This window comes from Myxocyprinus asiaticus, chromosome 36 (assembly GCF_019703515.2).
Source record: "Myxocyprinus asiaticus isolate MX2 ecotype Aquarium Trade chromosome 36, UBuf_Myxa_2, whole genome shotgun sequence".
Classification (NCBI taxonomy): Eukaryota; Metazoa; Chordata; class Actinopteri; order Cypriniformes; family Catostomidae; genus Myxocyprinus; species Myxocyprinus asiaticus.
Genome location: NC_059379.1, coordinates 37,442,380 through 37,467,394, shown reverse-complemented (window position 1 = coordinate 37,467,394; position 25,015 = coordinate 37,442,380). Strand labels below are relative to the sequence as shown.

Here is a 25,015-nt window from a genome sequence, read left to right as displayed (position 1 = left end):
CCACGTAATGAACTTCATCTGAATTGTCCGGTAATAATAAGCTGAAGCTGATGAAACGTCAGTGGCAGTGGGTTCAAAGTTGAAATTATTTTAACTCTGAGTGGAGCCTCGACAGACTGGCCACGGGAGAACTCCAACAAACCACAGCGGTCCCTCATCAGTGCCATGTATCGTGTGTTTGGCTTTTAGGTGATAGTTACAAGTTGACGTGCATCTGTTGTAATTAAATTCGGCCTTGCAAAGGCTGCAAAGTACTTTTAGTACTACATTTTTGTCAAGTCCCTTTTGGGTTTGTTTTGTACAAACAATTACAGTTTGGAAGTCTTTTCTTCCTCACTTGCTCACTGACAGTGAATCGCTGTTTTGTGTGTTTGTAGTGTGTGCGTCAGTGTAATGACCCTAGACACATCCCAAAGGTTCAGATCTATTCCAGCCAGTGTTTAGAACTCACACAGAGCTGAATTAAATGTCAGAATCTAATGTCAAATTGGTAAAACATTCATTTAAACATTTTAAATGAACTGCATGCATTAACATGTTAATTTTGACAGCTCTAATCTAAAAATTTATATTTCACTATGTACCGAATTAGAAGGTCTTTGTATAATTAACAGCATTAGCTGAGAGAGAATATTAAGTAAAATGGACATTTATAACTCAAACATACCCATATTCACGGCTCATATGAACCTGTTTTTTATGTTGTTGATGAATAAACTTAACTGGCAACTTCGTCTTTTCATTTTGTACATAAGGGATATCAAAATATGAATGATAGCATTAAATTATATTTTGTCTTTGGTACACATCTTTGGTTTTGTGTCGATGAAGGGGTACAGAGCTTTACTGATGGTGTTGTGGAGGTACTTCAGACATGAAAATGTACCCTACTGGACCCTTCCCCCCTGGTTAAGAACCACTTATCCAAGCACTTCATCGAGGCCTTATAAGAGTGTTTTTGACACTACAGTTTAAACTGTGTCTCTCTCATTCAGGGTCCAGATCAGTGTAAGGAGTGTGTGCACTTTCAGGATGGAGATATGTGTGTGGAGCGTTGTCCCAGTGGTGTAAAAGAGGACCAGCACACTGTTTGGAAATACTTCAATGCTACAGGACACTGTCTGCCCTGTGAGACCAACTGCACTCTTTCGTGAGTCACGCACTGAGCACATAAACAATCCAACTTATTTAGTTTCAGGTCATGTACAACAATTTCACATTTAATTTTGTGTTTACTGTCAGGTGTCCATTAGATGATAAGGGGTGCCCCATCCAACAGAAAACTGGGTAAGACTTTACCAGAGTTTAAAATATACTCATGCAGCAGGGGAGATGTGTTTTTACTTTTCTAGGCGATCACACAATTTTTGCCTGCCAGATGTTAAAACAGGCCACTTGATGGGCTCTTCTGAGCAGTAAGCAACCACCTAGTAATCACCAAGAAAGCCTTAGTAACCGCAAAACAATGTGCTATAATAACTCTGAACAACCTAGAATGCACATAGCAACACCCTGGCAACAACCCACAACAACACTACAGTAGCACTGTGGCACTAAGTTGTGCACCACCCACATTTTCTTCAAAATGTAAACATCTAGTTAGTAATTATACAGGGCTGAATAGTAAGAATTTTTTTCTGTTGGCCCTGTCAGACCAGTATGTAGGGAAATACAGCTATACAGTAAAGAGACCAGTATGAACAGTGATGACCAGAAGTTAAAGCTGAGTTTCAATCCACTGACTGAAGACAGAGTTCTCGACATTTCCATTGGCAGATCTAACCTTGAACTAATTTAGTTTTAAAAAAAACTGTTATTATAGGCATATGCAAATGAATTGACAATCTCTTATGAGTACAGTGTTCTGATAGGGGAACAGTACAGATAATTCTAGAAATTATACAACTATGGTGTTGTGCCACTACGTGAATTCCATGATTCAGAGCTGTGTCATTGTTTGTCTTTCAACACAAATTGTAATCAAGTATTGTAAGGGTTGCAGGTTTGTCATAAATCCAATAGGCTCTTCTTCTTTTAGATACCCATTGAGCTTAGATCCTTTGGCTTAGTCACATGACTCTCAAAACTTCAAACAATCTCTGCAATGACATCATTAGACAGAACACAACATAGGCTATCTTTCCCTCAAGGTTGAGTTATGCCTTACTGGGATACAGACCTTATCCAGCTGGAACAAACATAAAGATTGAACAATACGTCCAAATGCAACAGAGCAAGTCAGTCAGAAATATACTTTGAGTGATGAATGCTAAGAATGTATTTGTGTCTGTAATTAATGACCTAAAACTTAAACATAATAAAACTCTTTCTTTCTTTCATCAATGACCAATGAATTAATTACAACTCACATGTATATCTGTTCTCTGGGAGCCGGGCTAAATGAGCAAGCACTGTTACTGCTTTCCTGACCATGGCCAGACCCTCAGTCCCCCCTCAGAGATCAAATACACAAATGTGTATACATAATCTGAATAAATGGACATGATTAAAAATGCATTGATTATCTTTTGATTACAACAATTGCTAGTGAATTTATTCAACTCATCAATAGGGTTAAACCTGCCCCTTCAAGTAGTTCAGATCTTTATCTCCTTTCCCACAGACAGTCCTGGTAATTTCCCCTTAGTAACTTTCTAGATAAAAACTTTTAAGAGGAACGGCACACCCGACAACACTTTTCCCTCTCGTACGCAGCCAGGAACACTGACAGAGGATGCCAGGATCGGAGCTACACTTTTGTTAGGGCTGTTTTACATAAACTGTGTCTTCAGGTTACAGTCTTTGCACTGGGCGTGCAGTGCTGTGTCCCTGAACCTGCAGTAAGAGGAAAGATGAGGCATCTATTTTAATCACGCAGCACACGCTGAACTCAGTGGGAAACATGTTGAAAATGCACTATAAACCTATTTATCAATGCAGTCTTTTACAAAAAAGGCTTTTATGACTCAACATAAAATACTGTAATGAACTACTTACCCATTGACTGAAAAAAAGACGTCTTGATGCAAGTTCACCACGCAGTAACAGGCACGCAAAACTTTCCTCATGTAAATTGGATTTCATGGTGGTTAGGTTTAAAATAGGGCTGTGAATCGATTACTTTTTTTTTTAACAAATTAATCGTACAGTTTTCTGATATTAATCATGATTAATTGTGATTAAATTACAGTACACGATACACTACAACAAACATTAAAAAAATCATCATAAATATATTTAAATGTTAAAATGTTCAGTTTTTTTTTTTTTTTTTTTGCGGATAGTTAGACACATTTTTACAGGTATTAATCTTTGATACAAATATATGTATACATTCTATAAAATCAGTGGACATGTTGTAATTACAATTTGGGCAGAATCTTCTGGTGTTTTCCAGTGGACATTTTAAATAATAAGATCAAACAGGCAGATTCAATTCATATCAAACGTTATCAGCAAGAGAAACTTAAGTGTAAATTGCCAGTGAATTATTAAACACTATACATACAGATATAAAACATATTGGATGCTGAAGTTTAATTTTCTGAAGTTTAAAATCTCAAAACTATTCATTTATCTGGCTGCTGTTCAGTCTCTACAAGTATACCTGGCTGCAGCTTGCTGAACGCCCAGGTCCTTCTCAGTCTCTGTCGTGCACACGCTGGGTCTCACTCGAGCAGTTTTGCTTGTGAAACTGTTTCAGATGAAAGTGTTTTCAGACGATGCAAAGAGATATGGCAGCTGGCACATATTTCTCGCACACCTGGTTCACCGCTTGCGGGTGAAGTCTCCAGATTCTTACATATGCTTCTAAGATTATCTGAATTAATTCTTGCAATTGTGACACAACCTTATCCATGTTAGCCTGATAGATCATATTACCTTGGTGAAAGTTTATTTCACAGTCACCAAATCAGCAGTATTTTCAACAACTATGATTAATACATCAGAAAAAAAAAACACATTTGAAAGTTTTATAGGCATACAGTAGAAAGGTCTCTGTTATTCAAATAACTTTGGTTACTTGAAAAGAGGGAACGAGACACTGTGTATAAAGTCATCGTGAGCATATAAGGCACAGCTCAGCATCACCCTCAGGATTTCCTTACTGAAGGAAGGAGAGCATATCTTTTGGTCCCTTAACAGTGAAAAATCAGTAGCTGCGGCACAGCTATGCAGCCTCTTGTTCCCTCCTTTCAGGGAACAAAGGTTATGTAAGTAAATTCGACACTGCGTCAAAAGCTGACGCTATAGGATTTGTATACCATTTAACCATTTACCATTGTGCAATGCCTACTAGCCATTAAAGCCGAGTCAGAAGCATTGCTGTAGCAACACCTTCATATTGAGAAATAAGGAGAAAATTGGGAACAATAAACAAACGGCTTGATGCCAAGACAGAGACACTAGCCATACTGGGTATTGGAGCAATGTCTAAGCACCTCTTCCTGGCTAGCAGGAAGGAGGGGAGCAGAGCGATCTCCTGGCTAAGGGTTTTGGCAAAATGACACTAGCCAACAGGGTAGTGAAACATTACACATGCTCTAATTCACACCAGTGGAAATAGAGAGACCAAGTTTTTGATCTAACACATATATTAACCAATATGTCAGTCTTGATCAACCCTCTTCCTCTGTGAATACGTGGGAGGACAGGAAACATACATGCAGGTTGTAAAACCTGGCAAAGGTGTTAGGGAAAGCCCAACCTGCAGCCAGAAATATGTCTTCTATTGACGCTATTTGCCCATGCCTATGCCCAGAAGGACATAAGTAGCCAGATAAAGTGTGGATAGAGTGAGTCCTGCATCCAAAATCTCTTTTATAAAAGAAAGTATCATCTGCACAGGGCAATGCTTTGTGTTCTCATCCACATCTGGGCACCAATCAGCAAAGAGTGGCCACTTTAAGGCATACAGTCACCTCGTTTATGGGGCCCTGTCCTGTAGTATGGTGTTTAACACCCGTTGCGACAACCTTATTGTAACAGACAAGCTTTGTTCAGAGGCCAGACATGCAGTCTCCATAGCTCTGGCAGAGGATACCAGATCGTGCCCTGAGTTGGTGAGGGCATCTAGCAGCTCTACCATCACTAGTAACCAGTGGCTGTTGGGCCATTTAGGTGCAACTAGTAACACTGCTTCCTTGTCTTCCCATGTTTTGTACAATACTTGATGTAGCCAGCGGATGGGGGGAAACATATATTGGGCCATTTGAGCTGAAGCTTCTCGACTGTGTAGCCGAGAACCTTGTTCAACTCAGTTTCAGAAGCAGATATAGCACTGTTTTCCACCGCTTGAGGGAAAATATAGACACCCTGCTCGTCAACTGAGTGTGACAAGGTCTCAGCATCAGAGGCCTCCAGCAAATATAGCATCATCCTCTTTGTCCACCAAATGTGATTGAACCATGTGCATCAATCTCAGGGTGCAGGTCATCACAGGCGAACCATATGGGAGAAGACTCTATATACTGTATGGAGCATTAAAGGTGCGCAAGGCTTGTGCCAGCGACAAATCCTCAAAATCTATATACTCGTGTCCTGCCCTCGCAACCCATTTTGTGTGGTCCCTCAGGAGACACAGAAGGAGCGAAGAAGGAAGGAAAAGAATCGGCTTCCACTTTCTCAAATGAAATCACACTGCGAGTGCAGCGTCCTGAGCTTCATGTGTTCTCAATGAACATAATCAGATGCCCATTGGGGATGTATCGCTAACAAGGTGGAAAACACCTGCGAAAACATTGGCCGTCTTTAAAAAGACGCATTTCAGCAACTGTACTCTTTAATTTGCTTAAAGTTTGCTCTTTTGTGAGTACAATGTAGATACACTGCAAACACAGAAGTGCTTTTGAAGTGGTGCTTCTTTTGCTGAAACACAGCAGGGAGAAGTGTAGGAATTGTTCCTGCTGACCGGGTGCAGATCAACAGCAAAGCTTTTTGGTTTAGGGTTCCAGAGCATGAAATGTCTATGCTGCCTTGAGAGGAAAATTCTGATGGTGTGATGCTGGGCTCTGGCTTATATGCTCATGATGACATCAGCACAGTTGGAATGCCAGGCCTCACCAACCAAACACATTTGTGTGATGGTATAGGGTTTTAAAGTCAATGCTCCCTGAAGGGTGCTCCCATAGTGTCAGCTTTTGATGCAGTGTTAAAGTTACCTTCTTGAAAGGAAACACTGTTTATGTAAGATATAGTGACAACACAGCTCTGGGCAACCGATTGGGTGACAGTATCATCAGCTGGCCTGAAACACTCTCACACTGACCCGGGCCAGTGGGCCATCCTTATTGTTGAGCCCTAATCATATGAACACAGTACAGCTTTAGCTGCAGACTGCACAGTCTTGCTGAAAGTGAATCATTTGTTTTGAAATTTCTGCAGGCCTGCTACAACCATTGCAATCACAGTTGGTGGTGTGTTTCTCTTCATCATTTTGCTGGCTCTGCTGGTGTTTTACCTGCGCCGACAGAAGCACCAGAAGAAAAAAGAAACCTTAAGAAGAATTCTACAAGAGCACGAGGTCAGATCTGTGTTTTACTGTCTTATTTGTATGTAATATGGTTTTTAGTCTTTATTCTGTTTTATTTTTATTTTTTGTATTTTTTTTTAACCAATACTTCTTTACCTCATAGAAAAATATCAGTATCGATATTGACAGATATACTGTAGGTTTTAATCTTTGTAAATCCAACTGCAAATTATTTTTAAATGTGACATAATTCTCATAACTGATTTTTGAGATACAAGGGGGAATGCATATTCCAAGGTAAGTGAATTTTGAAGTTTGCCACTGTAAAGGTAAAGCTGCTAGAGAGAGATTTTATTTTTTATTTTTTTTGCTGCATCACCTAAAGGAACTAATAAGGATTTCCCCCAGTTTATTTTTTATCCAGAAAATATTCAATTCAAGCCTATGAAATGCTCTTTCGACATCCAAACTAAAGAGTGCTGCAGAATTATTAGATGTATCAAGGATGTTTAATGTATGAAGAAGGCATCTGACATTACCGGTGGCTTGTCTGCCTGTAATGAAAACTGTCTGGTCTTCCTTAATCAATTTTCCAATCAATGGTTCAGTTCGATTCACAAGTACTTATGCAAAAAGTTTTAACTCTGAGGATATCAGTGATATTGGCCTGTAACTTTTGGGGCATTGTGGAGGCTTGTCTTTTTTTTAACAGTACATTGATTAAATATGTATTTTGATCTCAATGAAATCCACCATTGTCTATGGCATAATTTATCAAGTTCAAGATCAATGGTCCCACCTGGTCCCATATCTACTGAAATAGTTTGAGGGGGTAGTCCATCTAGGCCTGGATATTTACCCCTTTTCATAGATTTAAGAGCTGTGGTCAGTTCCTCTAGTGTAATAGAAGAGCCTAATGCATCGGCTTCATCAGAAGATAACTAAGTGAGGTCTAAGTCGGATAAGAAATAATTCACTATGCTGTCATTTATATTTGCTTCTGAGGTGTAAAGTGTAGAATAAAAACCTCTAAATGTGTAATTTATTTCTTGTTAGTTGTGAGTAATTAGTCCCAAAGATGTGTAATATAAAATAGTTCAATGGTCAGATATAAGAATAGGTAATACCTGTGTACATGCAATGTGACCGTTTAATTGGGACAAAATTAAAATATAATCAATTTGCGAATGTTTTATGATGGTATGTATAAAATGATCCTTAGTAGTAACATTTCTGATTCACCAAGCATCAATTCTATTGAGCTCTGTCATAAATGTATGTAGATCACCAGATTAATTTGTTATGTTTATCATTGTTTTATTTAACTATTTATCAAGAGCAGGATTAAAAAAGTCTTCAAAAAATCTAAAAGCATTTTTTTCAAAGATGAAAAGAAGCTAGGGTTAGAAGTTTGTATTAATGATGACTGAGCACACATAGACTATTCAACCAGCTTTATTATTTCCAATGTGCTCGACTGAGCTTTCTACTAAACAAAATAACTACCTCTTTCATTTTATTACTGGCAGAGGAATATGAGACACAGCTATAATGTCTGTTCTGAAGCGGTGAATGCCATTCTGTCACAAGTGTGTTTCTGGTATTAACACTATTGTAACCTTATTCTATTTAAAATAATGTAAGCACTTGGCTTGTTTTAAATTTAAGCCTTGGACATTTCAAGATATCAGCACTAATTCCTGTAGCATTCTACTGACTCTTTTTGTGAGAGGATTATCAGAGAAATTTGGACATTAACAGGGTATTGCACACAACAGAATCAAAAAGACAAATGTTCACTTTCAGAATTGAAATAAAATAAAAGTTCAGCTCTGACAGACCAAACACAAACACTAAACCAATCACACCTATAATACCGAAATGAACATTGTTAACAACTGAGGAGACATAAACTGCCTGACTCTGTCTTCGTTTAAATTTGCTCATATAAAACAGTCACTTCGAGGGCTCCTTGACAGTAATGCGTCTGTCCCAAACCCATCAAGCTCAGCTAACTGTATCAAGCTGCTTACTGCCCGAAAAACATCAAAAAAGGAAAAAACTGCTCTGTAACAAATAACTTTTACCGCTACTTTTAGCAGGGACAAGTCTTGATATTAATCACTGGCTTTATCTTAATCTCTTCTGCTACATGTAACATCCACCAAAGTAGCAAGTGTATCGAACCTGTTGCTGGGTCCAGGATCTTGGCAGTCAACAATCTGCTTAACCACGAGAAAGTTTTCAGCATCTGAAGGCAAGTGGAATTCGCGGATCTCTCCACCATCCACCCTTATCTTTAAGGTGGTTGGATAAACCAGGAAGGGACAGTAACCTTTTGTGTAGAGCTGCTGCTTAACCGTGCAGAAGGCCTTCTGTCAGGATGTCATCTCGTGGCTGTAATCCGCAAAGAAGTACAGGTTTGACATGACATGGTTAGTGGTGTTTTAAGAGTTCTGGCCTCTGAGAATTTTCACCCATTCTACGTACCTAAGTAGACAGATAATCAGCGTGCACAGATGACCTCTTGGTTGGGAGCCATAAATACGATGTGCCCTCTGAAGTTCGACCTTACGGCCCTGAAGTTCTGGAAACCGTTTGGGGAGGTTTTCTTGAAGGAATCCAATTTGATCCGAGCCTTCAGCGCCTTCTGATAAGTTTACAAGCCTTAAGTTAAGACGCTTAGCTCTGTCTTCTTGCTTTATGAGCCTTTCTCTTAACTAGTTAACTTCTTCCCATTGATTTGCTAGCTCACACTTCACAGTGCGAAACCAGACCTCTATGGCATTATGCTGTTTCTTCAAGGTATCAGAGACCTTGGCTTGCACTTTACATCCTTAGTGAGTTGTGCGACGGCTGAAATGGATGTCTCAATCATCTCTTTCATCTGTTTGAATCCGTCTGACAAAACTTCACGGTTTCCTTCAGCACCTGCTTCACCATTTTACGCAAGGAAGCTCCCTGCTGCTTTAGCTCTAGTAACACGGCCGGAAGTCTTTAGCCGGTGTTTGACTGTTTTTAGCCTAGTAATGTAGGATTTTAGGTTAATTTGTGTTCCTGTATTTGCTTTCTTGCTTTCAGAGGCCATTATCGCTTAAATTTAGCAGTTGAATTGCTTGGATTAATGTAAGAAAGATTATTTGAGACTGAGCTCATGACTACACGTGCACCTCGGTCATAGGGCCACCCAAGTCTTTATTCTAAATATTTTAAAGGATTCCTATCATGAAGAATCTAATTTTCCTTGATCTTTTGAGATTAAAGAGTTTAATGCACTATGAAAACATTCTGTAACTTTCAGAACTCAAAAACTCCCCAGTCCAAAAAGAGCATTTATTAAGTTGGCTTGAAAGAGCCAACCCTACTGATCTACTATTTAAACATATTATTATTTTTCTTCTGAGACCCAAAATTTCCCAACGCTGCTACTCCTAGAGCTTTCAAGCTACTGTACATCCACCAAACTCGGGACATACCTTCAGACTGTTCTGACTCGGGTTACTATATCTTTTCTAACTGATTGGAATTACGGTATTCCTGTAGTGGTCTTCCGAACAGGCCTGATTTTATATTGACTCCCATTCAAGGTATGAAAACTTTTCCCTGTAATAACTCCTTTAGACGATTCAAGTTACATCCTATCACTCCACCACTCATACTTTCTATCTATCACTCAATCACTTTCTTTTCTGTCTTTTCATCACTCCACTCTTTATTTTCACACCATCATTTTAACACCCTAGCAACTGCATATAACCTTGCAACCATTTAGTGCACTCTAGTAACCAAAACCCATTGACTACCATTCAAAAAGGCTTAGATGATATCTCCTGATCAGAATATCATAGAGACTTCAGGTTTTTCTCATTACACTCAGGCCAGCAAACAGTCTTTTTAGGATCACCCTGGAAACTTCCTAGCAACCAGATGGACTTACCCTCAAATCAAATCACTTTTATTGTCACACAGCCATATAGACAAGTGCAATGGTGTGTGAAATTCTTGGGTGCAGTTCCGATCAACATAGTAGTCGTGACAGTGATGAGACATATACCAATTTACAATAACATCAAATTAACACAACACAATTTAAAGTCTAATATACACATAATTACACACAACACAATATACAAATAACAACATACACTGTACAGTATACAATACACACAATATAGATACACATTATTCAATATAAAAAATTATATATAGTATATATAGAATGTAGAGTAGGTTGTATTGTACTGTATTGACATTCAGGCTGTCGGTTGATAGTAAGTTGTTAAGAGAGAATATAATATAATAATAATAATAATATAATTTATGACAGTCCGGTGTGAGATATAAGAGTAAGAGTAATGAAGTGCAGTGCTGATGTATTTTGATCGTGGGAGATCAAGAGTTCAAAAGTCTGATTGCTTGGGGGAAGAAGCTATCATGAAGTTGGCTGGTGTGGGTCCTGATGCTGCGATACCGCCTGCCTGATGGTAGCAGTGAGAACAGCCCATGGCTCGGGTGGCTGGAGTCTCTGATGATCCTCCGAGCTTTTTTCACACACCGCCTGGTATATATGTCCTGGAGGGAGGGAAGCTCACCTCCAATGATGTGTCTGGCAGTTCGCACCACCCTTTGCAGGGCTTTGCGGTTGTGGCCTGTGCTTTTGCCATACCAGGCGGTGATGCAGCCAGTCAGGATGCTCTCTACAGTGCAGGTGTAGAACCGTGTGAGGATGTGGCAGTTCATTCCAAACTTCCTCAGCCATCTCAGGAAGAAGAGACGCTGATGAGCCTTCTTCACAACGACTTCAGTGTGGATGGACCATGTGAGTTCCTCAGTGATGTGGACACCCAGGAACTTGAAGCTGCTGACTCTCTCCACTGGTGCTCCATTGATGGTGATGGGACTATGTTCTCTGTCTTTTCTTCTGAAGTCCACCACAAGCTCCTTTGTCTTACTGACGTTGAGGGAGATGTTGTGCTCCTGACACCAGTGTGTCAGATTGTGCACCTCCTCTCTGTAGGCTGTTTCATCATTGTCAGTGATCAGACCTACCACCGTTGTGTCATCAGCAAACTTAATGATGGCATTGGAGCTATGTGTTGCCACACAGTCATGTGTGTACAAGGAATACAAGAGCGGGCTGAGAACACAGCCCTGCGGGGCTCCAGTGTTGAGGGTCAGTGGTGAGGAGATGTTGCTGCCTATTCTAACCACCTGTCGTCTGCTTGACAGGAAGTCCAGGATCCAGCTGCACAGCGAGCTGTTTAAGCCCAGAGCCCGGAGTTTCTCATCTAGCTTGGAGGGCACTATGGTGTTGAATGCTGAGCTGTTGTCTACAAACAGCATTCTCACATAAGTGTTCTTTTTTTCCAGGTGGGAGAGAGCAGTGTGTATCGTAGATGCAATGGCATCATCAGTGGAGTGGTTGTTGCGGTAAGCAAACTGCAATGGGTCTAGAGAGAGAGGCAGCACAGAGCAGATGTAATCTCTGATTAGTCTCTCAAAGCATTTGCTGAAGATGGGGGTCAGAGCAACAGGACGCCAGTCATTTAAGCAAGTGATTTTTGATTGCTTTGGAACAGGCACAATGGTGGATGTTTTAAAGCATGTGGGGACTACAGACAAAGAGAGGGAAAGGTTGAAAATGTCTGTAAAAACACCAGCTAGCTGGTTCGCGCACGCTCCGATGACGCGGCCCAGAATGCCGTCTGGGCCCGCGGCTTTGCGGATATTCACCCGTCGGAAGGATCGGGTTACATCCACTACAGAGAAGGAGAGTGAACTAACCTTTGTAGCTTCGGCCGCGAGAGCTCTCTCCACGAGGGCGGTGTTATTTCCCTCAAAACGAGCATAAAAAGTATTTAGCTCATCTGGGAGAGAGGCAGCGGTGTTAATGGCGGAGTTTTTATTCCCTTTAAAGTCCTTGATGATGTTAATTCCCTGCCACATGCTTCTAGAGTTGGTGGTGTTAAACTGTCCTTCAGTCTTGTTCCTGTACTGGCGTTTTGCTGTTCTGATAGTTTTTCGGAGGGCACAACTGGCTTGTTTATGCTCCTCCGTGTTCCCGGAATTAAAAGCGGAGGTCCGCACATTAAGTGCCGCGCGAACATCGCTATTTATCCATGGCTTCTGGTTCGGATAGATCTGTGTTGTTCTGGTTGGAACGACGTCCTCTACGCACTTTCTGATGAAACACATTACACTATTGGCGTAAAGCTCGATGTCGTCATCAGAGGCAGACCGGAACATCTCCCAGTCCGTGTGATCAAAACAGTCCTGTAGCGTAGAGTCTGATTGGTCCGATCTGCACTGGACCCTAACAACCGTATAGCAAAACACATATCTCTGCACCACAACATCGTAAAGACATCAACTTTGGCATATTTGACTCAGACCAGCAAAGGAGCCTTTAAATATCATGCTGGAAAATACTTATCAACACCCTAGCAACTATTTAATGCACCCTTGCAACCAAAGCCCATTGACTTCCATTCAAATTGGCTTGGATATCTCCAGATCAAAATATCATAGACTTCATTGTTGGCTCATATGACTCAGGCCAGCAAGCAACCTTGTTATTATCACCCTGGAAACTGCCTAGCAACCAAATGAGCTCACCCTAGCAACCAAATAGCAAAACACATATCTCTGCACCAGAACACCATAGACACTTCCAAGTTTGCACTTTTTGTTCAAGCTAGCAAGGAGCCTTGTTAGTATCACCCTGGTATCTGCCTAGCAACCAGGTGGACCACTATAGCAACTGTATACCAACATTCATATGTCAGCAGCACATTGTCATTGAGACATGGAAGTGGGTTCTTTTGACTTGGGCTGGCAGCCTTTCCGTAACCCTCTACCAAGTGACTAGCCCAGCCCTAGCAACCAGATGGAACACTCTTGCAACCATTTAGCAAAATACATTTATCTGCCACACAATATTGTAGAGACTTCAGCTTTGGCCTATTTGACTTAGACCAGCAAGGAGCCTTTAAGTATCATGCTGGAAAATATTTAGCCACACCCCAGAAACCATTTAGTGCACCCTAGCAACCAAAACCCATTGACTTCCATTCAAATTGGCATAGATGGATATCTCCCGATCAGAATATCATAAAGATTTCATTGTTGGCTCGTATGACTCAAGCCAGCAAGCAACCTTGTTATTATCACCCTGGAAACTGCCTAACAACCAGATGAGCTCACCCTAGCAACCAAGTAGCAAAACACATATCTTTGCACCAGAACATCGTAGAGACTTCCGGGTTGGCTATTTAACTCAGGCTAGCAAGGAACCTTTGGAGTGTCATCTTGGTAACTGCTCAGCAACCAGATGGGATCACCCTAGTAACTGCATAGCAAAACGTATCTCTGCATCAGAACATCGTAGAGACTCGGGCTAGCAAGGAGCCTTGTTATTATCATGGAAACATGTTAGCAATTTTAATACATGCTAGCAACACTTATCTAAGTGCAAACACATGCTAGTAACGCCTAGCTAATTGCTAAAACATACTAGCAACACCTAGCTAAGTGCAAGTAAAACATACTAGGAACATGCCTATAACATGTTAAAACAAGCTAGCAATGTCTGGCTAAGTGCTAGAACATGCTATCAACATGCTAAAACATGTTAGCAATGCTTAGCCATGTTAGCAATGTCTTTAAGTGTTCTATCTATCAATAAACCTTCAGGCTAGGCTTTTTCAAGTCAACCTATAGTTTGTCCACAAACTTTTCAATATAGTTGAAACAAAACTGCAAAAATGACTCTTTCTGAACCAAATCATACAAAAAACGTTATACACTTGAAGTGCTTGAGAGAATCGACGACCTGAACACCAGTCTTCTATGCCTTGTGCTATTCCTGGCCCCAAAATTTTGTGAACCATTTGTATCAAACTGTATCAGTTTGAAGTCTGTTTTATATTTGACTGCGTCACATGCTTTATATTGTTATCTCGTGGTATCTCAATTTTCCTTGCAGTTGGTGGAGCCTCTGACGCCGAGTGGAGCGATGCCCAATCAGGCTCAGATGCGCATCCTTAAAGAGACGGAGCTTAAGAAAATCAGAGTGCTGGGATCTGGAGCCTTTGGCACAGTCTATAAGGTAAGACACTGCACAGATCTAACCAGCATCCCACTGTAATTGTTTAAGTGTTTACACAAATTAGTGTAGATGTTTTATATATGGTCCATTTATCGGTTTATAGCCATATTGTGAAAATTATTATCAGCCTACCAGTATCATCCAGAATTTTTATATCTGTGCTTCCTTTTTCACTGCATTACTGGTCTTAATTCAGTTTCTCTCACAAGGGTATCTGGGCTCCTGATGGGGAGAACGTTAAGATCCCGGTGGCCATTAAAGTTTTGCGTGAGAACACCTCGCCCAAAGCCAACAAAGAAATCTTGGATGTGAGTGTATTCCTGAGATTGCTTTATTTATACTTTAATATTCATTTTAGCAACGTCATTAAGAGGGTGAATTTCACAAAGATATGTCTGGGTCATATTTCGGCTAAAAAAAAAATAATTGGAAATTATTCTTGCACGGTAGAAAATGAAGCCTATTTTAGGGGCTTTAAGATATTGTGACATTATTTTCATGACAGTTAAGCACATTCTTCCCCCTCAGTTTTCATTAATGTAAGGCGAGAAAATTTAATTATCATTACTGTATTGTTCTTTCCAGATATGTGATTTTATTTATTTTTTTTTTTTTATTAAATCAGAATGAATCAAATTTAGTACAGTAAAATCTACCATGTATACCCACTGTTGTACTTTACAAACATACTTTAAAATTTAAGATAAATAATGGTTTTAAAAATCTGCTAAATTTTCTTTATGCAAAATATATTTTTTTCTTTTGATTTTTGAATTAAATATGACCTGTGCGTGTTCTTGACAGTTTTTATTTAGAATATCTGGGTATCTGTGAGCTTAAAATGCCCTTAAAATAAATGCTTTGTGCGGCTGGTCTGGAATCAACTCTGATTCCAATTCCTGGATTCAGAATCAAAGGAAATGATTCCTTGAGTCGATTCAACACTAATTTTTTAGATTCTTAAGAAACAAACAGGAGGCAAAGTTAAATCTCATAAGTTTTAATGTCATAGGAATGAATCATGACAAAATGATCAAAAAGATGACAAAAGATCTTCTTATGGAATGTGTTTAGTGATCAAGGAACGAACTAACTCGCCTCTGAGCAGAGTCCTCCTGAGGTTCAAGCTTTGGAATCAACTCGATTCTCAATGCCTCTGAATTAAAGAATCAATTCTTTTTGGAATCGACTCCCAGCCCTTCTGCTTTGTGTATTTGTGTGTCTATCCACAGGAAGCATATGTTATGGCAGGTGTGGCGAGTCCGTATGTGTGCCGTTTGCTGGGTATCTGTCTGACATCTACGGTTCAGCTGGTCACTCAGCTCATGCCGTATGGATGTTTGTTGGACTATGTCAGGGAGAACAAGGATCACATCGGCTCGCAGTACCTACTCAACTGGTGTGTACAGATTGCTAAGGTAAGACATCTAATGCACAAAACAAGTATGCACTGGAAGAAGGCTGTAGAAACTGAAGGCTCAACCAGTATTTTATTTTGTGGGTCAAATCTATGATGAATACACTTTAAACAATATTTGTTATTATTCACAAATAGGCTACAATGCAGTTTTGTTTGAGTACCTTGTGACAGTGTTGTGACCAGATGAGATGAGATAAAGTGACAAGCAACAAAAGCTCTTCCCTGTAAATGTTTGTTTTTTTGGTTTCTGTCACGCCATGCTGGGTAGCTCTGCCCACAGTGAAAGTTTGAGTAGTAACATTTTCCATTAAAAAATTAATTTCTACTGTTAATTATGGTGGCCGTGAAGTGCAAAACAAATCTAAAAACGCATTTAGAGCACATTCAGAAACACATCAACAAATCATAAAACACAATGGCAAATCTGAAAACACAACGGCAAGACAGAAAACACAACAGCAATTAAGTCGAAACGGAAACGGAAAGGGTAGGTAACATAGCTTCTAACCTGATTGGCTGTGTGGAGAATACCTAGTCCTTTCCTCAGGATTGATTCTCTGCCCACTTGTGTGCTTATTTCAAAATTCATTCCAAATGCTCAATTACTGAAAATTGTGAGTGGTTTGTCACTCAGTAAAAAGTAATGGGACACTTTATAACACAGAGAGCAAAAACAGCAAGCGGGAAACTTTTAGGTACGATGTTCATCTACCATGTGTATGGGACCGTCTAAAAATTCCACAAACTGCGCTGTCCAAGCGTTCATTGAATTGGCATATTCTTAAATAACAAACACTGTTAAAAAAAGCATTAAAAAAGCATTTTCACATTCTAAAGGTTGCAGTAGACTACCGGCGTGATGACTCACTTTCTACATTTGAAGCCAGCATGTCCATTTGAGTATTGTTCAATTATTTTAGAAAAAAAAAAAATAGCTGAAATTTTACCATGATATTATTTTCATATTGTAAAGGTTGTAGAAGGCCACTATTAGATATGCTTATTTACTCTAGGTGAGATTTTCCAGGATGTGAAATTATACATATAAAGTATTTAATAATTTTTTAAATAATAATAATAAAGGAAATAAATAAATAAAAAACAATGCAAGTTAGTCATTTACACCACTGGTAGCCTGCTACAACCTTTGTAATGTAAAAATCACATCTTGATGAATATTAGTGGTATTTTTTTTTCTTAAATTGAATACTGTATCCATATAATTAGATATTCTTAGAAAACCTTTATAATTTTTTTTTCTTAAACAGTATTTTTAAGTTAGAACATGCAAATTGAGGAGTCGCGTGGCACCATGAGAGGGTCGGACGTGTGAACTGCGAGCTCTGCGCACTTTTTAATACTTTTTGTTTCATAAGCCGGTGAGATTCGATACACCCTGTACCATAACTGTTCTATGAAGACAATATGTCAAAGAATTCAAAATCCTCGGGCTCTGGAGACATTAAAATCACTTACCTGCTCAAGCTGATACCCTTGACAGGGCCACAGACCGGGGACTCCGTTTGGACGGTGTGGTAGGAGAGATTCAGCGTCAAATGTCGAGCATGTCGGCAATGCTGGCGAAGGTGCTGACTTGGAGGATCTTGTTGTAATACGTTGATCGATCACTGCCATGGAGACGAAATTCACTGAGTTGGTTACAAGAGTGATGGACATCGAGAAACAGATTGACCATCTGGAGTCATCGGAGAGGGAATTATCTGCTAACCCGCTAGACAGACTTGGAGTGCGTTTGGGAAAAGTTGGAAGAATCGTAACCGCCGAAACAGTGTCAGAATTGTTGGAATTCTTGAGAACGAAGAAGGACGAGATATGGTGAAATTCCTAGAGGAGCTCTTCCAGAGTCTGCTCGACATAACAGGCAATAAGCTGGAAATCGAGCAAGCTCACAGGGTTCCGGCTCGGAGATCTGCTGAAAGAGACAGGTCCTGATCAATTCTGACCAAATTTCTGAGATCATCCGATAAAGATCTTGTGTTACACGAGGCGAGGAGTAAACGAAGTCTTTCTTGGAAGAACCACAGCATTTTCCTTGTTCCCAGACTTTGCGAATTCGACGAGAGAAACGTGATCGATTCAAGGAATGCAAGAAACTCTTACATCAGCGGAAGGTCGCTTTTGCACTGATGTTCCCAGTCAAATTCAGAATAGATACTAAGGATGGCCGCAAAATATTTACATGCCCACAGCAAGCGATGTCCTTCATAAAGTCAGTGGAATGAGTGGGTCATTGTGTGATGCTCTCGATGCAGCCGAGTGGACTTGACTCACTGAACATTCACTTGACCGTCCGAGGAAACTGGGCGCCACCTTTGTTTCTTTTTGTGTTGGCTCTGCCTAGCAGCTGGAGTTTGTTTTGTGGAATAACACTCCTTCGAGACAGTTCGTGGATGTATCTGTACGTTCTTTGTGCTTATGCCTCCTATTGGATGGAGTTTGTTTTGTGAAATATTTCTTGCAAACATTGGAGTGATTAGGGCATCTGTTGCTCTCATGTAACAGCCGAGTGGGCCTGACTCACTTAACATTCACTTGACTGTCTGAGGAAACTGGGCGCCTTTTTTTTTATTTCTTTTTGTGCTGGTTCCGCCTGGCGGCTGGAGTTTGTTTTGTGGAATAACGCTCCTTCAGGACAGTATGTGGATGAATCTGCATGTTCTTTGTGCTTATGCCTCCTCCTGGATGGAGTTTGTTTTGTGGAATATTTCTTGCAAATCATTAGAGTGATTAGGGCATTTGTTACACTCATGTGACAGCCATATGGGCCGGCTCACTGAACATTCATTTGACTGCCCGAGGAAACTGAACAGGCTTTTTTTTTTTTTTTTTGGTTCCGCTAGCGGCTGAAGTTTGTTTTGTGGAGGAACACACCTTGAAGACAATGGATGAATCTACACGCTCTTGGTGCTTATGCCTCATGTTGGCTGGAGTTTGTTTTATAGATTATTTTTTTGTTGTGTAATTCTTTCTCGCATAATTTTTATAGAAACATGGACTTCAGCAATCTGATGGCAAATTTGTCACGGGGGCTCTCGTAGGCGTACATGGACTGTTTGAGTTAAGAGGGATGGATGCCAGTTGGCGCTGTCATGCGCAGGGTTAATGCGCATAATTTTCTTTTTCTGTTTGTTTGGTTCTGGGGGAAGTTCAGGGTTTGTTTGTTGCTCTAATGTTGGAATGTGATCTTTGTGCATCAAAAACAAAATTATAATCTATTATTTCTAATATGTCAAATGTTAATATGAGTGGATTGTCTCTCTCCACGTGGAATGTTAATGGGTTGGGGCACCCCATAAAAAGAAGGAAGGTTTAACGTGCGCTGGCTGCTGGCAATGAATGGGAGAACATAAACCAATGAACAAACAGAACTCTAACAAGATAATTAAACAATAAACCAATGAAAACATGAGCATGGAGGGAAAACATGAAATCACATGACAAGGGAACAGGAACTAAACTTTTCAAAATAAAAGACATGAATCAACAAAATACACATGACATATCCCCCCCACTAAGGGTCGGCTCCTGACGCCCCAACACAAGAACAAACACAAAAAACATTACAAAGTTCCAAAGTTCTGTAGGGAGCTGGGGGGGGGGTCTTGAAGCATGGGGCGTGGTGTGGCGAGAAAGGGCGAGGGGCATGGGACCAGGGCAATGTCCGTGGGGGTGGAGCCATGAGAGGCTCGAGGGGCGGAGCCATGGAACTTGGTGCCCGGAGAGTAGCCGAAGACTCGAAGGGCCAGGGTGGAGCTGATGGCAGGGAGGACCAAGGTGGTGCTGGAGGCTCCAGCCTGAGGATCGGAGAGCCAAAGCGGAGCCAGGTGACCGACAGACCAAGGAGGAGCCAGAGGGACGAGGGACCCCAGCAAAGCCGACAGGCTTTGTACAGACATATTGTACAAAAAAATGGATTAATTTCTAATTATTTTACTCTGGATAGGGGCACCCATCAGGGTTGCCCTATTTTACCATTATTGTTCATTAAAATGAATAGTATTCCAAAATTTAACTACCTGCTACAGTCTCTCCCTGTAGATGTCCCCCTCTATTATTTCAAGCAATTTGATAGCATGGCGAAGTCCTTCATTTGGAATGGTAAGCGGAGATTACATTTCAATAAATTACATAGGCCGATTGACAAAGGTGGGCTAGGCCTACACAAGATTTTGTTTTATTATTATGCATTCAGTCTCAGACATTTGGCTCATTGGTCGCTTCCACCTGAGAGAGCCCCTCCCTGGTTTTGTATTGAACAGGAATTTCTTTCCCCTATTTCGCCATTACAAGGCCTTTCTATCAAACTAACCGGAGAAGTTACACACCGTTATCTCGCATTTGCACTCGGTATGGAAAAAAGTGTCCAGAGTGTTTAATTCAGACATTTATTTAAATGTTGCCTCCAGCATATGGCTGAACACAAAATTATGTATTAATAAGTCCCCTTTCTGCTGGTCAGAGTGGATTGTGAGGGAGGTTAATACACTCGGTGACCTATATGAGAGTGGAGTGTTGAGATCCTTTGATAATTTGGTTCTCAGTGTATTACTCCCTGCTAATTTAGAGTCTGGGAGATGGAGCTTTAACTTCTATTAAGAAAGTATGGGAGAAAGATTTAAATTTTGTATTGAAGGAGGAAGTGTGGGATAGGATTCTAAAAAACATAAAGTCTGCATCTAGAGATGCAAAGGTGCACCTTATGCAATTCAAGATTTTACATAGATTCTATTGGACCCCCTCTAGATTGTATAGGCTTGGTCTTAAAGACACACCCACCTGCTGGAGATCAGAAGATGGAGACACAACCCATGTCTTTTGGGGGGGTGTTAAGATCCAAGAATTTTGGTTTAAGATTCAGAGTTTTATGTGTGAGGTATTGGGCACTCAAATAATATAATGTAATAGTGGGGGTGAAGTATTGATTCTGTTTGTATGTTTTGCTTTTCTTTGTTTAATAGATGAATCAATAAAAAAAAATGTAATCCATAAAAATAAAAAAAAGAATATGCAAACTGAATGAACGCTTGGACACCACCAATGTTTTAGCGCAGTTTGTTGACTTCAAGATGGTCCTTTACGCACTAGACTAGAAGAACCATGAGACCATAAATGAACATCGTACCTAAAACTAACTTTTCCCGCTCGCTGATTACTCTGTGTTATAAAGTTTCCTGTTACTGTTTTCCCGAGAGAGAAAACACTCAAATGATTTAGTTTTTCAGTCAGTGACCTTTTGGCCTGGATTTTGATATAATTAGTGAACCACTCCTGAAGAAATGACTAGATCTCATTCACACAGCCAATCAGGTGAGAAGCTATGGAACCTGCCCTTTCAGTTTTGACTGAATTGCTGTTGTTTTTTTTTTGTCTTGCCGTTGTGTTTTCTGATTTGCTGTTGTGTTTTCCATTTTGTTGTTTTGTTTCTGGATTTGGTGTTGTATTTTATGATTTTGTTGATGTGTTTCTGAATTGTTATTTTGTCTTTGGATTAGCTGTTGTGTTTTTAGATTTGTTGTTTTGTTTTGCACTTCACGGCCACTGTAGTTAATACTCATTTTATGGTCATTTTTCTTCAACCCTGTTAATACTTCAACACATAAACCTTTTCAAATAGACCTACCATGAGCTTTGACATTGTTAAAAAAAAAATCATGTTTAATACTGAATTTCCGGTGAAGAACTATGCTACCCGTAATCCTGAAGAGAGATCCACTAATAAAGTCCCTGTTACCATGGAAACAAAAATTGTGCTGCCCAGCTCCAAGGCTGCTGAAAAAAGCGGTTGTCACTGTTGCACTCTATTAAATATCAAATATGTTGTCATTAGCTGTGATTGTATCGTGTTGAGCAGCAGTTTCACGTTCAGTGTAGACAGAAGCTGGAAACTTATCACGTTGTGCCTGGTGAGGATTGGTGTGAAGCTTATAAGCAATTTATAAGATCATATTTTCCAGCCACTTGTGTTCATGTGCTCCTGCCCGTGTCTTTATGTACTCAGGGAATGAGTTACCTTGAAGAAGTGAGGCTGGTTCACAGAGACCTTGCAGCTCGTAATGTTCTGGTCAAAAACCCAAACCATGTGAAGATTACAGACTTTGGGTTGGCCAGACTGTTGGACATAGATGAGACTGAGTACCATGCTGATGGGGGAAAGGTATGTGTGTGTTACATGTTTTTAGTACCTGATTCAATAAACAAATTATTTTAAAAAGGGAGTGGTGCAAACAGGGCCAGAAAATTAGTGCTGACCGCAATTTGCACGGCGCAAATCCCATCTTGCATGCTGGTTCTGAATGTTAGGCAGTAGACTGCGATTTGGAATAAGAAATGAAAAGAAATTACAGTGACTTCATTTAAATATACATGGCACAGTGTTATACCAGTGCATAAAACACTGTGATATTAAGTGATATGAAATACCACATGCTAAAATGGCACAACTGTGTAGTGAATTTGCCCCTGACTGTCAGTAAATCTACTATTCTGTTAATATTTTATTGAGAATATGGGTATGTTTGTGTTTTGAGTAGGTGCCCATCAAATGGATGGCGCTTGAGTCCATATTACATCGGAAGTTTACTCATCAGAGTGATGTATGGAGCTATGGTCAGTATCCGCATGGGTTTACAGTTACTCTACTGTAATTGCCATCCATCTGTTGCTAACCATCAAGATTTTCCACTTTCCGTCTCAGGGGTGACTGTATGGGAACTGATGACCTTTGGAATGAAACCATATGACAATATACCAGCACGGGACATTCCAGAACTGCTGGAGGGGGGAGAGAGGCTCCCTCAGCCATTAATCTGTACCATAGACGTCTACATGATTATGGTCAAATGTTAGTGCTTGTTTCTAATTATAATAATAAGGTATAATAAGATATTATTATTATAGACAACTAAGATAAGTTATTTGTGTAAGTTCTCTCTCTCTCTCTCTCTCGAGAGAGAGAGTGCTTACCAAGGAAGGTCCCTTAAGGCATTATGTTAGCCATTCTTGTTATGCAGTACCTCTGTAACTTTCCAAATATTAGTATATGCTTGTGTTTTCAATTAACAATGGCAAGAGTATTAACTGGATCCCTAACATGATGGACCATAACAGTATGGAAATAGAGAGCTAAACTTGCTCATTGAGGTATTAAAGAGTTAGCTTGCATGGGGGTATCAGCTTTAAGTTAATCTTTTGAATATTTATATTGTCATACCAATTCATGTAATACATACAGGTTTTTTATCAAATGGGATGGAATGTTTTAGAGTGAGACAAACCGATTAATACCACAACACATCATAGAAATCATCAAATCCATTGCTAATACTTACTGATGTTTGTGCTGTTGGTTTCCGAACAAAAATTATGTCTCATTTTGAGGGATGATGTAATTAAGTGGCCTTTTGTTAGGGATATTACACAAGACTAACAGATTGGAAAATTATTTTCAGGACACAGGAAAAAAAACTATAAATTGATTACCAATTAAAGCAATATTCCTTAGAAAACATGTTTAGGAATTTTGATTAGAGAAAGGAAAACATAACAAATGTCTGGAATATTTCTTTATAAATTGCCTGTTTTTCATTTTAGAAGTGCATAGCACCTGGAGACATGAAAAATGGCAACAGCTGCTCAAATCAAACCAAAGTAGTGCAATTTATTTAAAATTCCCTATGTTCACTTATAGGAACAGTTCACCTGAAAATGAAAATTGTGCCATCATTTACTCACCCTCATGTTGTTCCAAAACATTTCTTCCTTGTAGCACAAAATAAGATGTTAAGCAGAATGACAGCCCCAGTCACCATTCACTCTGATAGTTTCAAAAACAAATGCGATGAAAGGAATGGTGACTGACGCTAAAGTACAGCCTAACATTTCCTTTTGTTTTCCACGGTGGAAATTAAGTCCTATGGGTTTGAAACAACATTGAAGGTTAGTAAATATATAATGACAAAATTTCATTTTTGAGTGACATAGCCACTTAATTGTGATATTACAATAAGAAAGCTAATAAAAAAGTTTCCATCTTTAAAACTTGAGTTCAAAGTTTTATCCAATATATTAAGACATACATGAAAATGTACTGCAAGGAATGACCCATGTTGGTGACTTTTTTTTTTTTACCATTTGAATTACCACCCAGGTTGGATGATCGATCCTGATAGTCGACCGCGATTTAAGGACCTGGTGGCTGATTTCACCTCCATGGCACGGGATCCCCCTCGTTATGTAGTCATTCAAGTGAGTGTATTTATTACTCTCTCATCATAATGAGCTTCTCACAAAGAGTAACATATAATTGCAGTGATTTATTGATAACATAAAAAAAAATACCTATTAAGTTATTCATAAATTTGGGCTGTCGATTTAGTGTTTTAATTCAGTGTGATTGATTATATAAAAATATAACGTTCTAAAAATACAAATAAAGCAAATAATCATGCCCCTGGAACGAATAGGCCTATTTCTACCATTGGAGCAATTCAAGCCTAAGGGATCACCTTCATCATGTTTTTACTAGTTCCAAGCAGCAGTGGGGCAACAGCTGTACAGACATGACACAGACAAAGTGAGGCCCTTAAAAAGTATGGTGTACATACAGTTGACGCGTCCTTAGAAAAGCTCTTATAATAAGCCTGCCTCGGACAAATTCAGTTGAAAAATGGATAACTGTGGACTGTACTGTAGGCCAGTAATATGCTTATGCTCAATGAAATAGAGATGAAAAAAATGTTAACTTCAAAGACACTTTCTGTATTGTCAAATCAATGCTTTATTCATCTGCCAAATTAATATATTTTAATGATCTGAAAAGGGTATTTATAATATATACAGTGTGTGTGTGTGTGTGTGTGTATATATATATATATATATATATATATATATATATATATATATATATATATATATATATATATATATAATATAACTAAATTTAAATTATATACAGTATAAGTATTTAATCATTATATTTAATAATTATTATTTCCTC

General features: G+C 39.5%; 1 protein-coding gene across 1 annotated transcript in view; it reads left to right on the top strand.

Annotated features, from left to right (window-relative positions):
- Nucleotides 1-25,015, top strand: part of LOC127427097 (receptor tyrosine-protein kinase erbB-2-like) — a 118,913-nt gene that overhangs the window by 81,874 nt on the left and 12,024 nt on the right. Inside the window, exons 15-24 of the mRNA XM_051674463.1 lie at nucleotides 996-1,150; nucleotides 1,243-1,287; nucleotides 6,385-6,523; nucleotides 14,457-14,579; nucleotides 14,789-14,887; nucleotides 15,812-15,997; nucleotides 22,019-22,174; nucleotides 22,551-22,626; nucleotides 22,715-22,861; nucleotides 24,167-24,264. Of these exons, the coding sequence (XP_051530423.1) occupies nucleotides 996-1,150; nucleotides 1,243-1,287; nucleotides 6,385-6,523; nucleotides 14,457-14,579; nucleotides 14,789-14,887; nucleotides 15,812-15,997; nucleotides 22,019-22,174; nucleotides 22,551-22,626; nucleotides 22,715-22,861; nucleotides 24,167-24,264 (1,224 nt within the window). The remainder of the gene's footprint in view (nucleotides 1-995; nucleotides 1,151-1,242; nucleotides 1,288-6,384; nucleotides 6,524-14,456; nucleotides 14,580-14,788; nucleotides 14,888-15,811; nucleotides 15,998-22,018; nucleotides 22,175-22,550; nucleotides 22,627-22,714; nucleotides 22,862-24,166; nucleotides 24,265-25,015) is intronic.